General features: G+C 43.0%; 1 protein-coding gene across 15 annotated transcripts in view; it reads right to left on the bottom strand.

The window, feature by feature from the left end:
* The window catches only part of LOC137345926 (histone deacetylase 9-like), a 1,063,883-nt gene that overhangs the window by 108,027 nt on the left and 940,196 nt on the right, over positions 1–15,660 (bottom strand). For all 15 annotated transcript variants that reach the window (XR_010968622.1, XM_068009206.1, XM_068009189.1 and 12 more), the window contains one exon: positions 1,144–1,262. Coding sequence is in view for 14 of the 15 variants with exons in the window: in XM_068009206.1 (XP_067865307.1) it covers positions 1,144–1,262 (119 nt within the window). In the remaining variant the exon portion in view is untranslated. The remainder of the gene's footprint in view (positions 1–1,143; positions 1,263–15,660) is intronic.

A 15,660-nucleotide genomic window follows, 5' to 3' on the forward strand; every position in this document is an offset into this window, starting at 1 on the left:
GCACTGAGGACACCTTTGCATTTTTATGTTATCTCTCACTTTGTTACCAAACCATTTGTGCCTGATCACAGCAGGTTCCAAGGCACAACACAGCATGAAAGCTGTAGTCTGTATATGAGGATCAATTTAAGCTTGACCGTGTGTGTGCGATGACAGGGTTGATATCTTGATAGTCTTTTTGTGTTGCAGTGTTGTGTTGATAATGGCAAGAGCTATGATATATAACGGTGTTGGGTAATCACAGTGCTAGGACTCAATAAAACTCAATTTGCATTTTTTTCTACTTCCAACTAATTTTATTTTTAAACCTAAATTAAACTTGTTTGAACGTTGTTACCTTACTGCATGGCCATTCTATATTATATTGAAAAAAGTCTATTAAGATCATTGTCATGTTGTTAACTTTATGCCGTAGACTGACAATCTTTAGAAAATGAATTAAGATGGTCCAACATCTTTTCACCTGAGATTCTTATCAGCTGTCAAGGGCAGCTGAATTTCATCTCAGCAATCAGAGATGGCATGGAACTCGAGTATCAACATAAAAATACACAGTTCTATACGAGGTAGATTTTGTGAAATTGCAATCCAGAGCTTTGAAATTAATAAGCAAATAATCCTAAAGGGACTGCTGACCTCTGTGCCCATACATAATATACAGTGCAAAGTCCTCTACTGAGAGAGCAAAATCATTAAATCTACCCAATAATGTAGAAACTGCAACCTGGATCTGAGATTTGACTGTTGAAAATATATAGCAATGGTTAAAACTTTGCCAAATGACACGTTTCTACAAATGTTTTCCACAATTTCTTATTATTTTGAAAGACTGTAAAACTGCTATCAGTCAAAAAATTCTGAGCTGAAATAAATATTGGAGTCTGGGCCAGTTGAATCAGCCAAGTTCAACAGTTGGAAGGGAGGAGTGATGAAGAACCTTCCTGCCAGTAAAGTTGTGCAGTAGTCTGTAGACTCATTTGTCAGACTCCCAGATGCATGGAAGAGAGCAGCTAAGTTATAATGGGAGGAGGACATAACCTGATGGAACAGAAACCAAAATAACAGTTGTGCTTTGAGTGTTTGTTTTTCACAGGTTTTCCTACTGTGTAATCTTAGTCACAGCACAGAACTGGAAGGACTTACATTTGGCTTTGACTTTGTATCCACCCAAAGGAGAGGCATGACCTTCGACTGCATCAAAACCAGCTGATACCAAAACCACATCTGGATTGAACTCACTGGCGATTGGCATGACCACAGTCCTGTGGGACAATGATAAAAACTATGAACGAGTCTGCAGTAAATTCTCAATTTAATTCTCACAGCAAGCCACCTGGAAAAATTCAGTATCTGCTTTCTTGTTTCAAGAAATATACTTTTCCATAAATTGCATGCAGAACCTTGTAATACAATTTCACATCAGTTGATTATAATTTAAGCTTTTAGTTGCACGGTCTCTAACTCATAAAGTTATGAAATGTTACATTCTAAACAAAATTTAAAATTTTGAGCAGCCAACAGTAAAAGGCTGCATGAAGAATAAACTACATACTAATATAATGCTATAAATTCTTAACTCCCAAACAAAGTTGCTTATCTAAAACAAGTTTAAAGAGTACCAATGCAAACAAGTGGGATAGGTCATGTTATGCATTGCTGGATGAGTCTTGTAGTCAAACCAATCATCTTTAAGAGCTAGCTAAGTTCTTTACCAAAGTCAAACATTATTGCTGTTGGCGATTTTTTTTAATTTCCAAAATATACTTTATTCATAAAAATCTGTAAAAAATACATTACTAAACAGTTCCAAACAGCACCAAGTCAAACAATACAAAGAGTGCAAAGGAGATCAGTTTCCTTCAATACAGGAGTGAGTTGCCCCACAACCCTTCCATTTCATTTTACATGCTATGTGCATTTTACAGCAAACAAATATTTTCCGGATACAGTTCGAGGGATTTTCCATGGTTCCAGCCCCTCAGTTCAGCTTGGTGGGGGGATCTTACACAGTGGTCTTTCCCCATTGAGCCTGTGCTGCAGCTGTCCCAAGCTTTAGTGCATCCCTCAGCACGTAGTCCTGGACCTTGGAATGTGCCAGTCTGCAACATTCGGTCATGGACAACTCTTTGCGTTGGAAGACCAGCAAGTTTCGGGCAGACCAAAGGGCGTCTTTTACCGAATTGACAGTCCTCCAGCAGCAGTTGATGTTTATCTCAGTGTGCGTCCCTGGGAACAGCCCGTAGAGCACAGACTCCTGTGTTACAGAGCTGCTTGGGATGAACCTCGACAAAAACCACTACATCTCTTTCCACACCTGCTTTGCAAAGACACATTCCAGAAGGAGGTGGGCAACCATCTCTTCCCCACCACAGCTACCTCGAGGGCATTGTGCGGAGTGGATGAGACTTCGGGCGTGCAGGAAGGATCTGACGGGGAGGGCTCTTCTCACCACCAGCCAAGCTACATCTTGGTGCTTGTTTGAAAGTTCTGGTGATGAAGCATTCTGCCAAATGACTTTGGAGTCTGCTCGGGGAACCATCCGACAGGATCCACCATCTCCTTTTCCCTTGAGGGCCTTGAGGACATTCCGTGCAGACCACTGCCTGATGGATTGGTGGTCAAAGGTGTTTTTCTGCAGAAACTTTTCCACGAGGATAGGTGGTATGGCACAGTTCAACTGGATGGAGCGTTCCGTGGCAATGTGACCAGGCCCATCCTTCGCAACATCGTGTCCCTCCGTACCCGGTCCATTTTGGATCCCCAGATGAAGCGGAAAATGGCTCGGGTGACCGCCACAGTGCAGGAGTCGGGTGTGGGCCAGACCTGCGCCACATACAGCAACAACATGAGCGCCTCGCACCTGGTGACCAGATTCTTACCCATAATGGAGAGAGATCGCTGCTCCCACATGCTCAGTTTATGGTACACCCTGGCTACTCGCTCCTTCCAGGTTTTGGTGCACGCCCCGGCCCTTCCAAACCATATCCCCAGCACCTTCAGGTAGTCTGGCCTAACGGTGAAGGGGACAAAGGATCGGTGAGCCCAATTCCCAAAGAACATGGCCTCGCTCTTGCCGTGGTTAATTTTGGCTCCCGAGGCCAGTTCGAACTGGTCGCAGATGCTCATCAGTCTGCGCACAGACAGCGGGTCCAAGCAGAAGATGGCAACGTCATCCATGTACAGGGAGGTTTTAACCTGAGTGCTTTTGGTGATGATTCTGCTTTCCCATTTACACCTCCTCTAGACCAATCTTTTGTTTCTTTGCTTATCCCATTTATATCTCCTTTGACCTTGCACCATCCTCATTTTTGTCATTTAATCTATCCTGCCCTATCACAGACCTTGCTTTTTGTTCTGACCAACCCCCACTACCCACACCACCCAAGCTGCCTTCGACCTTTCCCTGCGTCCGTACTTGCTTAAAACCCAACCTTTTTGAATTCTGTTGAAAGATGACAGATCTAAGACATTGGGCAGAATTTTCCTTGCGGGTTTCTGAACCCCACTGTCAGGTTCAAATGTGGGTCAGAAGCCCGCAATGTGTGGGAAACAGTCACTCATTGTGATTTTCTCCAGAGCAGCCAATTAATGGCTAGAGGGCGGGCTCGCTGTGCAATTAAGGATGGTGGACGGGCTCTTGAAAGCAGCAGCAAGATGCAATGGAAGGTAAGTGAGGGAGAGGAAACTTCAAAATGGAGGTGTCCTCTCTTCAGCTTGTACAAAGTTTAAATAAAATTGGATTTTGCTGCCAGGCCACCACTGTAGGGTGGGATGGCAGGGGAGTGGAAACTATTCTACAGGGTGGCCTGCAGCTGCTGGCAGCACCCAGGTAGGCAGGGAGGGCCTCTAGGCCAGCCTGGAGCACTGGCCCATGCTCAGGCTGTTAAATTGGCCCCTGCCACCTGGAAAATCCCAGTTGGCCTGACTAGGTCATTAATTACTTTAATAGGCTACCCGCCGTTCGTGAGCAGGTAGCCCTGCTGCCCCACACATCACCCCGCCCAGCACCCCACCACCATCTTGCCTCTTGGAAAATGGCCCAGGGGCAGGATGGAGCCTGGGAATCGGCATGTGCAGATGCTGCCAGACCTGTAGAGTATTTACAGCATTTTCTGATATTTTTTATTTCAAACAAAATCTGTTCCCATCTTTCCTGGAATCCCTTGTTTGAATCCTCCAATCAGGTTTCCGCCCCACCACAGTACCGAACCAGCTCTTATCAAAGTCACAAATGACATTCTATGTGACTGTGACAAAGGTAAACTTTCCCTCCTCATCCTTCTTGACCTGTCCGCAGTTTTTGAAATGGTTGACCAAACCATCCTCCTCTAATGCCTCTCCACTGTCATCCAGCTGGGTGGGACTACTCTCACCTGGTTCCATTCTTATCTATCTAATAGTAGCCAGCAATGGCTTTTCTTCCTTCTCCTGCACCATTACCTTTTGTGTCCCCCAAGGATCTATCCTTGGCCCCTTCTATTCTCATCTACTTGCTGCCCTCGGCGACATCATTCGAAAGCACAGCAATAGTTTTCACGCATATGCTGACGACACTCAGCTCTACCTCACCACCACTTTTCTCGACTCATCCCCATTGTCAAATTATCAGACTGCTTAGCCACATCCAGTACTGGATGAACAGAAATTTCCTTTAATTAAATATTGGGAAGACTGAAGCTACTATTTTGGTCCCTGCTCCAATCTCCATTCCCTAGCTACCGACTCCATCCTTCTGCCTGGCAAAAGTCTGAGATTAAGTCAGTTTGTTCGCAACCTTAGTGTCACAGAAGCTGCATTACAAAATTGTCATATTTTTTAAAATCCTGAATCTGTCCGACATTCAGAAACTGCTGTTCGCGATGTCAGTATCTGCCAGCTGTGAAACTGACTTGAGATTTTTAAAAAACTGATCAACCATCTGCTGAGCACTCCCGCTCTCTGCAACTGTCAGAGAGAGAGAGAGAGAAAGGGGGACACAGAGAGAGAGGGGGATAGAGAGAGGGGCAGAGAAAGAGAGAGAGTGAACGGGGGACAGAGAGAGAGAGGGGGACAGAGAGACAGGGGGAACAGACAGAGAGAGGGAGAGGGGACAGAGAAAAAGAGAGAGGGGGGCAGAGAGAGAGGGAGAGAGAGTGATCAAGGTCACTCCTGACAGAATGACATCTACCAGAATACTCCATATCATGACAACAAGTGTGCGGGCAAACATTGACTACTTGTGCAAGCAAAAAAATGCTGGGTATCTCACTAAATCAGTGTCCAACAGAGTGACCACAAAGTAAGTCAATAAATTAGTATTCTCATTGAAGGCTTCTTCACAAAAATGCAGCTTTGTTGTTGTTCTGATTAATAGTAAGATAAATTTTAATGCCTTTATCTTTCCAAAATTGTCTCACTGGCCCCCCCATGTAAGACAAAAATTGTAATGTGGCCCCCCACACGAAAAGGTTGGCAACCTGCTTTAAAGTCTTTAAAGGGATGAGAATCACTCCCTCTCCCTCTCTCTCTCTGTTCCCCCTCTGTCTCTGTCCTGTCTCTCTGTTCCCCCTTTCACTCTCTCTCTTTCTCTGCCCCTCTCTCTCTGTCCCCCTTTCACTCTCTCTCCCTCTCTCTCTCTCTATGACAGTTGCAGCCTCCAAGAGATGCCTGCCAATCACAGGGCCAGCAGCTCAGCAGTGCCACTGGGAGCAGTGGCCACTGTCAGTACGGCAGAGGCTTCAGACCCAGGTCCAGTGCTGGAACCCTGGAGAAGAGGTAGGTGAGGCGAGGTCTCTGTGGCCAGTCTGGAAGGCCCTGGCAAGGGGGGACTGGGGTTTGGTCTTGCAGTCCGGGGGGCGGGGGGCTGAATTGGTTCCTGGTGGGGGTCCTCCCTGGGCCACAAATTGCCTGAACTTTGATCAGTGGAATTGCGCATCCATCACACTGCCATATGAATCAACGAGCAGTGTTACAAAGCTGTTCTCCATGATAAGCCTAGCATCTTCTTGTACCCTTCCTCATTGACTTTCTTTTGCAATTCCCCCTCCCCCACTGAGTAGTATTTTGGCCCTGTGTCTTTCTGCCTACCCCCAAAGGGAAATCATTCCTAAATCACCGCCCCTCCTGTCACTAAGCAGCAAAATGTGCCCTGGGAAATTATAACTCCCCCCACCATTAATCATCCAGACATCCTCCATCTCCTCATCCTCCATCTTCTTTCTCTATCCCTCTCCTTTTTCCCTTCCCCATTTTGTTCCCTTTCTGACAGCTTCCTTCCCCATCCTTCAACTCTTTCCATTCTCCTTACCCTTCCAATTCCCCCTTGTCTACCCATTACTCCTACCCACTCCATGTCCCCTCCCTTTTCCCATCCCCATTCTGGACTCCATCAGCCTTCCCTGTTGTCCTGGTCCTCCACCCCCGTCACCTTTCCTTCCTCTTCTTCACTTTCTTCTTCCAAATTGCCACCCTATCCCCATCATCCTCTCTCCCCTCCTTTCCTCTTCTCCCACCTCTCCCATTTCCCCTCCCTCTATCTGCTTTTCCCTTCTTTTTTTCTGCTCTCTCTCTCCATTCCCTTTTCCTCTCCCCCACCCCCTTCCCTCTTGTACACGCACCCCCCACAACCTTGGTCCATTTTCCCCCCACTCCCTAATCCTGCTGGACCAAGTTCTGCATTTGGGTATGAATCCCCATTTGCAATCCCAAATGAGATTGACTAGCTTTAATTTAATTTCTTTAAATTTCAATGTGATATGTAAATATTAACAGATCAATGACATCACTTATTGGTGGAATGCTCAGCATTCTGGGCTTCTGCTGTGTTTTAAGCAGTACAATCTCTGAATTATGGTGTGGGAAACAAGGATTATTACATGTGGGACTGTTGTTTAAAATGGCGAATCAGTGCAGTTAGAATGTCCTGGCCCTGATATTTCTGCAGGGTTTCTGCTGGAGACTGGCAGAACTCCCAGAGAAACAGTGTGAATGGCTGACAATGACTGCTTATGTCATTTCTCTGGGGCTTCTTTAGGTCTACTGCCAAAGTTACAGCAGGAGTCTGGAGGTAGCCCTGCAGAATTTCAGGGCCCCAACTTCATTCAATTGAGAATATTAAAATTAATGATCCTGAAGTAAAAAAAAAGCTTCATACTTCTGCAATTGTTTTTGATATGGAGTAGCTTCAGAATTGCAACACCGCAAAACTGGCATTATAATTCAGGTAACAGCTCAGTGATTGCAGGACATAGTAAAGGTAATAGGTGTGAGACCATTTTCAAAAGATAATTGCAGTCATTGAACCTTGAACCCCAGCCATGATATAGCTGCAATCCATTGAAGCCATGTTTCAAAAGTTGAATTAGACTACAGAGGGATTTTTGAGCTTAACTTTCATTGCTTGTAATGTTAGCAGGCTGTTGACTGTCTCCAAATATTCAAATCTAATCAGGTTTCAGAGGCCATTGAGTGGCATTCTGAGCAAATGTGCAAGCAGGTATGTGCAAACTCCACTATCACTGGCTAGAGTGTGACATGGGAGCCACCAACATTACTGGGCTCAATTGGCTCTTCATTGCACTCTACAGACACCAGTTCAAGACCAGTACTTGTAATAAATTGCCCAAAATCACCATTAAATTGTATAGCTAACAGCGAAGTAGGAAATACTTGGAATAGGAGGCTTTGAGTTGATTAATAAAGGTAGGATAAGTGTACAGAAAGGTCATTTTACAAATATATGCTTCTGGCAAAGAGCCTTGCATACTGGAAGTGCATATCTGGAATTCAGGTGTGGATCTAAGCAGGCCCTGCTTGATTTTCCATCCATTACAAAAATAAGCAGCAGGAATGACACTTGCAGAATCTACCCGATGAAGTATTTACCTTTTGATCTATCACACAACAGGCAATTTTAAGTAAAACCTGCTTTGCTAAACATATCCTCAGTTTGAGGGATCTTCTATAGATTCTCTCATTTTAGACAAGCAGATTCAATGCAGACGTGCTTCAATGATGCTGAGCAGAAGGGTCCCCATGGAGTGCATCCACTAACAGGCATTGAGTTTCATAGAGCTCTTTTAATATGTGCCAATTGAGAGCTGATATTTTATTCCTGAACCTGGCCTGCTGAGTTTTACTGTTGGTACTAAACAGACTTTGAATGACCTTTGACAGATTTATAATGCATTGTATAGTCCCCTTTGATGTGCATATATCGCATGGAAACTATTCCTAATTACAGATTGATTTACTTTATGAGCATTGTAAATGAAACTAGGTGGGGGCATTCCAAGGATGAGCACTGCTCCCCAGGAAAACGTCACAAGAAAATGAGTTTCAACAACAAAGCTGATTGCAAAGGCTGAAGCAATTTTTAAAGTTAGATTCAATAACTTCTTCAGTGTTTATGACACACATGCATGTTATATACCATCAAGTAAACTTCATGAATTATACCAACTGACTCATAGGTGGTAGCAACATACTTGAAGAACCTAATGGCAGCAACCTACGGGATAGTGCAGCATATTCATTGGCAGGTTGACGTTGGGACCATTGTAGATGGCAGGGACAACTTTAAAGAAGACTTGTGAAAGTTTGTGAAATTAAGTGGAATAATGGAAATGTCAGTATCCTTAAAAGGAGAAAATGGAAAAGGTTGGACAAACAAAGCCAGAGCACCCTGCAAGACGAAAGAGATAGAGAGTATGATGAAGCAGAAAAAGGCTGCGTATGACAGAGGTCAGGTTGATAATACAAGTGAGAACCAGGCTGAATATAGAAAGTTCAGAGGGGAAGTGAAAAAAGAAATAAGAGCAGCAAAGAGAGAATATGAGAAGAGAGTGGCAGCCAACATAAAAGAAAACCCAAAATCTTCCACAGGCATAAAGTTAGTAAAAAGGATGGTAAAAGAAGGAGTGGGGCCGATAAGGAATCAAAAAGGAGGCAGGGAGCATGGTTCAGACGCTAAATGACTAAATGACTGCTTTGCATTTGACTTTACCAAGGAAAAAGATGCTGCCAAAGCGGTAATGAAAGAAGAGGTAGTTGAGACACTGGATGGGCTAAAAATTGATAAAGAGTAGGTATTAGAAAGGCTGGCTGTACTTAAAGTTGATAAGTCACCAGGACTGGATGGGATGCATCTGAAGATACTAAGGTCAGGGTGGAAACTGTGGAAGTATCCTTCAATCCTCTTTAGATACAGGGGTGGTGCCAGGGGACTGGAGTATTGCAAATGTTACACTCTTGTTCAAAAAACGGTGTAAGTATAAACCCAGCAACAACAGGCACGTCACATTAACCTCAGATTTGGGAAAGCATTAGGAAATGATAATCTGGGACAAAATTAACAGTCACTTGAACAAATGTGGATTAATTAAGAAAAGCCTGATTTGTTAAGGGCAAAGAAGTGTGAAGTGATTCATTTTGGTAGGAAGAATGAAGAAAGGCAATATAAGATAAAGCGTGCAATTCTATAGGAGGTGCAGGAGCAGAGGATGCTGGGGTATATGTGCACAAATTGGTGAAGGTGGCAGGGCAGGTTGAGAAAGCAGTTAATAAGGCATACAGAAACCTGGGCTTTATGAACAGAGGCATAGAGTACAAAAGCAAAGAACTTATTGTGAAACTTTATAAAACACTGGTTCGGCCAATTCTGGGCACCATAATTTAGGAAGCTTGTGAAGGCATGGAGAGCATGCAGAAAAGATCCATGAGATTGGTTCCAAGGATGAGATACTTCAGTTTTGAGGATAGATTGGAGAAACTGGGGCTGTTCTCCTTAGAGAAGAGAAGGTTGAGAGGAGATTTGATAAAGATGTTCAAAATCATGAGAGGTCTGTATGAAGCAGATAGGGAGAAACTGTTCCTGTTGGCAGAATGGTCAAGAACCAAAGGACACTGATTTAAGGTGACTGGCAAAAGAACCAGAAATAACATGAAGAAGAACCTTTTTATGCTGCAAGTGGTTAAGATCCAGGATGCACTGCCTGTGAGTGTGGTGGAGGCAGATTCAAACGTGGCTTTCAAAAGGGAATTTCATAATTATCTGAAGAAAAAAAGTTTGCAGGGCTACAGGGAAAAGGTGAGGGAGTGGGACTAGCTGAGTAGCTCTTACACAGAGAGGCCATGGACATAATGGACTGAATGACCTCCTTCTGAGCTGTTACCATTCTATTATCCTTATGAAAAATGGTTGTGATCTGAGGGATGGCTTTGCCACACAATGAAGGGGAGATGAGGATCATAGGAAGATAGGATATAGGAGCAGGAGTAGACCATTCAGCCCCTCGCGCCTGCTCCACCATTCAACAAGATCATGGCTGATCTTCTACCTCAGCATAATTTTCCGACACTATCCTCATATCCCTTGAAGCCTTTAATATCTAGAAATCTATCGATCTCTGTCTTGAACATTTTCAATGACTGAGCCTCCACCACCTTCTGGGGTAGAAAATTCCAAAGATTCACCACCCTCTGAGTGAAGAAATTCCTCTTCATCTCAGTCCTAAATGGTCTAGCCCTTATTCTGAGACTGTGTCCCCTGGTTCTAGACATCTCCCAGCCAGGAGAAACATCCTTCCATTATCTACCATATCAAGCCCTATAAGAATTTTCTTTTGTTTCAATGAGATTACCTCTCATTCTTCTAAACTCCAGAGAATACAGGCCCAGCCTCCTCAATCTCTCCTCAAAGGACAATCCTGTCATCCCAGGAACTAGTCTGGTGAACCTTTGTTGCACTCCCTGTATGACAAGTTAGTCCAGGCCTCTGGATTACTAGTCCAGTAACAACACCACGATGCTATTGGTCTCCCTACTAATAGATCTCATAGATAGAATAGCATTCCAGACTCTGGCAACACTTTGCTAATGAGTGGAACTGCATCTTGAACTATGTGGAAAATAGGTGTGACCTCACCAATGATTATGCCATCCTTCTGCCTGGAGGGTGGTCGCCAATCTTATATGTAATGCCAGTATGTATGGAACAGTGCTTGTAACTATGTGGAAAATAACTGTGATCTCTAGGATGATGATACCACCTGCCTGGTATAGATAATGATGCCAACCCCAAGGCATGAACGGTACAAGTGTTGTTCTGTTGTACAAGAGAGCAACAGCAAACTTATTGATGGCAGCTGCAGCTTCATAGAAGGTAGAGCTGATTTCATGGGCAACTGTGGTATTTTTGTGGTTTGTTATGTCACCACCATGGCTGGATGTTGCAACTTTGCAAAAGGTCAAGACATTTATGTTCCATGCTTTGGAGAGCAATATAGATGTGGGATAGCAGCTTGGTATTTATGGATTATGCCAGTTATCTTGAGAAACTAACAGAATCCCCCAGAGCAGGGGGAAAGAGAGATGGTGGTTCAATGCCACTACTCATCTTGTGACATAACCGTTCACAGTTCACCTTACCCAGTACGAGGGGAAAAAATAGTAAATTATAGGAAAATGTGCAACTTGCAAAAAACAGCAAAATAAGCAGCCTTGCCAATATTATATTTCTTAATTCAGTGCATTATAAGCATTAACCCTATAATTGTGTTATTCACATCTCCTTGTTCAAATAATCAGATTTTCTGTGAACTATCTGTGTGTTAATTAATGACGAGCCCTGTCAATCAAAATTAGCCCTCAACCATTACATTTTGCATTTGTTTGGTAAAAATAATTGTATTTTCTTTCTAATGTTCCCAAAACTATGTCAAAATGCTTTCACTTGTTAATCCATGTGTCACATTCCTACTCTGAGTTGTTTTGATTTTTAAGGTTTATTGCAATTGTGGGTTAAAATTCCTTTATTTGGTGCATTAACACTGCTGCAAATTCCTATGTGCACTATTCTAATAAAGTTATTGTTTCTTTTTAACAGATTAACAACTATGTTAAAGTAGAGCACACAGACATCTAGCAGAAGCACTTTAATCAATGTGCTTAAAATAGCACAGAGGAATTCAACCCCACTGATGTGACTTCCTATCATTATTTTTTCACGTATTTTATCTACAAAACGTAGTAGTTTAGCACAGTCTTTATTAGATCTGTCTGGAAAATCTTTTTCTATTTAGGACAAAATTATTGTCAGTGATGTTATCATACAAACACTTAATGTGCTTGCATCAAATTCTTCTTCCCATTATTTTATGAGACATTATTAACCCTTTAAATGGGTAGAAAACACAACAAACAGTAATTTCTACCCTCTTGCTTACAAACGCAAAATGTTATACTGTACCTTGTTGAAACATATCATAAGTGAATTTGATGAATGTGCACTCCTGACCCAGAGTCCCACCTGCTGGGAGAGCACATCTGGAATTTGAGCTCAGAGGTCAGTGGCTCAAGCAGCATTTTTCCTTCCAATAATTTCATAAATTTGCAAATTAATAAAATGACCCCAAAAAACCTCAACATTCCTTGGGACTTCCATTGGTCTCCCACCGTATCTCTAGCAGAACCCCTGGAGAAAAGTCTGGATACCCCTCACCCCCAATCCCACCCACCCCCAAACCCACCACAAGAATAGAACTTTGTCTTGTACAGAATTGTTGTCAGGGGTTTGAGAGGGATTGTGGCTGAGTCAAGAGGGTGTGGATGGTGGGCAGATACAAGAGTTTCCAGCAGTCATGGGAAGGTAGGCACTGAAGATGTGCAAAAAGTTGTGCTGTCCTACCTATATATGGGACTCTTCCATTGACCCTGATAACTCTGACAGAGCCAGTGCTGAAGGGCAAAGTTAGGCATAATCTCAGTGTAATTGTTGGGATCATAACCTCAGGATTTAAAAAAAAAAAATTTGTGCATGGGATGTGGGCGTCATTGGCAAGGCCAGCAATTATTGCCCACCCTAACTGCCCTTAAGAAGGTAGTGGTGAGCTGTTTGCTTGAACCGCTGCAGTCCATGTGGTGTGAATATACACACAGTGCTGTTAGGGAAGGAGTTTCAGGATTTTGAACTAGCAACAGTGAAGGAATGGCAGCGATATAGCTCCACATCAGGATGGTATGTGGTTTGGAGGAGAACTTGCAGGTAGCAGTGTTCCCATGCGTCTGCTGCCCTTGTTCTTCTAGGTGATAGAAGCTGCAGGTTTGGGAGCTGCTGTTGAAGGACCCTTGCCAAGTTTCTGCAATGCATCCTATAGTTGGTAAACACTGCAGCCACAGTGCACCAGTTGTGGAGGGAATGAATATATAAAGTGGTGGATGGGGTGCCAATCAAGTGGGCTGCTTTGTCCCGGATGGTGTCAAGCTTCTTGAGTGTTGTTAGAGCAGCATTCATCCAGACAAGTGGAGAGTATTGTATCACACTCCTGACTTGTGCCTTATATATGGTGGACAGGCACTGGGGAGTCAGGACTTGAGTTGCCCGCTGCATAATACTTAGTGTCTGACCTGTTCTTGCAGCCACAGTATTTCTGTGGCTATTCCAGTCATGTTTCTGGTCAATGGCGACCCCCAGGCTATTGATGGTGGGGATTCAGCAATGTTAATGACACTGAACTCAAAGGGTGGTGGTTAACCTCTCTCTTGTTGGAAATGGTGATTACCTGGCACTTGTGTGGTCATAATATTGTAAATTACAAGGCTTTTTGGCTCTTCTCCCATTTCAAAAGACCTTACTTTTCATTCCATCACAATAACTTGATCAATTTATTGTGTAATTTGTTTATTTACACAGATTAAGAAAGCCACAATTTTGATAGCTGGACTGTGCCTAGTTTGCATTAGTAGGAGTAATATAATTGATCTAAGCAATTGGCCCAGATCCAAAAGTTTGATGACTATTCACCAACGCCTGCTACAAATGCGATTATGTGGAAATTGGGTGAAGATAGATTAGGATTTGGCTATGATTCCCCCTCCCCCCCCCCCCCCCCCCCATGTCTATCTAACCTGCCAATACTTGCTGCTAACTCACAGGAGACTAATTGGTGAGATACTCAAAAATGTCAGGTGTTCTGTAGAACCTTACTCAACAATAAATCAATATTTTCAGAATAGGATCAGGGGAGAAAACTGGAAAAATAGTGACGTGTCAGGATTGGTTACAACATCAAAACCAGAGTGAGTGCGGTCACTAATCAGTTAATTTCTTTTTTAAAAACTTTGAATCCATTTTCATAATATTAAAGTATATGGTATGGATATTCTACAATGGGAATTACTTGGATCCCCAAACCTCTTTAAAAAATTCCTTATACAAAAATACTAGCACAATGGAAGGCAGCCATGTTTCAAATTTTATTTTTTTTAGATTAGATAGAGCTCAAGCTCTCCATCTACAGGCCTTAAAACTCATTGCACCACTGTTCCTTCAATATAAACACAACACAATTTCTAAGTTAGACATTGTTTGGCAGCATGGAATTCCCTTAATGATCTTTCGTCATAATCCTGGTATCCCCATCAGTGATAAAATAAAGCCTATATAATAAAGCTCATGCTAATTCACTGTAGATTTTGGAAAAGGCAGGGCAACAAACAAAATTATGAGGACATAAACAGAAATTCCTTATTGGGCTTGGATGTAAAGGATTGTCTAGGTGCAGCAAAATCAATTTGGAAGGATTGTACATCTGTATTGAAATCCTTCCAATTTTCTGCCCATTAATCTAAATCGATGGAAAATTGACCAGGGTTTGCCTCATGTGCGATCCACCCTGGCCCCTCTTCCTCGATAATCTACTCCCAGGAAATCCTTTACACCCAAGTTTAGTAAGACTCTGATAGCTCCATTATGTCTTGAGTTTTATTAATGAGCAATGTATTAGGGTAACTTCTAGTCTTGGGACTAAATAGTGCCGAGCATATTGCTTGCTGAAATTGCGCGGAGCTGATGCAGCAGGATCTCCCAAGATTGATCTTATTACATTTTTGCAGTGAGCTCCTGGCATAGATAGGGCCTGCCTGTGGAAGCTTGCTGTGAGCAGAGGCAGGAAATAACACGTGGCTGCAGTTTTAAAAAGTTGCAGCTGCAATTTAAAGGAACTACAGGAAGAAGTTCCATTCTTGAACATAACTTGGAGCACTCTTTGAAAAAAGTGCAGCAAAATGATGTTTTTTTAAATTGAATAACCAGAATTTCAGAAGGCTGGTTTTAAAGGTCATTACTGTTACAGTTGAGAACTTAATGGCAGTGCTAAGCCAAGCATATCCTGATTGGGTTTATTTCAGCAGCTCTTGGTGCCCACCAACCCCCACTCCCAGTGCTGTTTGCAGGGTCAGTGGCAATGGCCTAAGATAGTCCAGCTACAACCTAGACCAATCAGACATGGAGCAGCTGCAGCTCCTGATAGAAGTGGGGCTTTGTTTGAGCAGTTCTAATTCATAAACTGGTGCAGTAGCTTTAACCCTTTGGCTTTGTCAGATTCATATTAGTTTCCTTTCATTGACTGAAGCATAATGGGAGCATTCAGGAAGGTGACAGCGAACCTTTAAGGGTATCAAGAGGTGTCATGCTGTGTCACAGGGTTGAAAGATTTTAATTCAAATATATACATAATAGTTTTCAAAATAAATAATCACGAGCGTGCATTAGCCCTTGATTCCTTTTTGACAAGTACACAAATCGTATTTTCCCAGGTGCTGCACTTGGCACTATCAAGAATGCTAAGAGTAGATGTGTTGGGACTATTGGGCCCAGTTGCAATATTGTGCCATTTACTGTCT

The sequence above is a fragment of the Heterodontus francisci genome, chromosome 2 (assembly GCF_036365525.1).
Source record: "Heterodontus francisci isolate sHetFra1 chromosome 2, sHetFra1.hap1, whole genome shotgun sequence".
Taxonomy (NCBI): Eukaryota; Metazoa; Chordata; class Chondrichthyes; order Heterodontiformes; family Heterodontidae; genus Heterodontus; species Heterodontus francisci.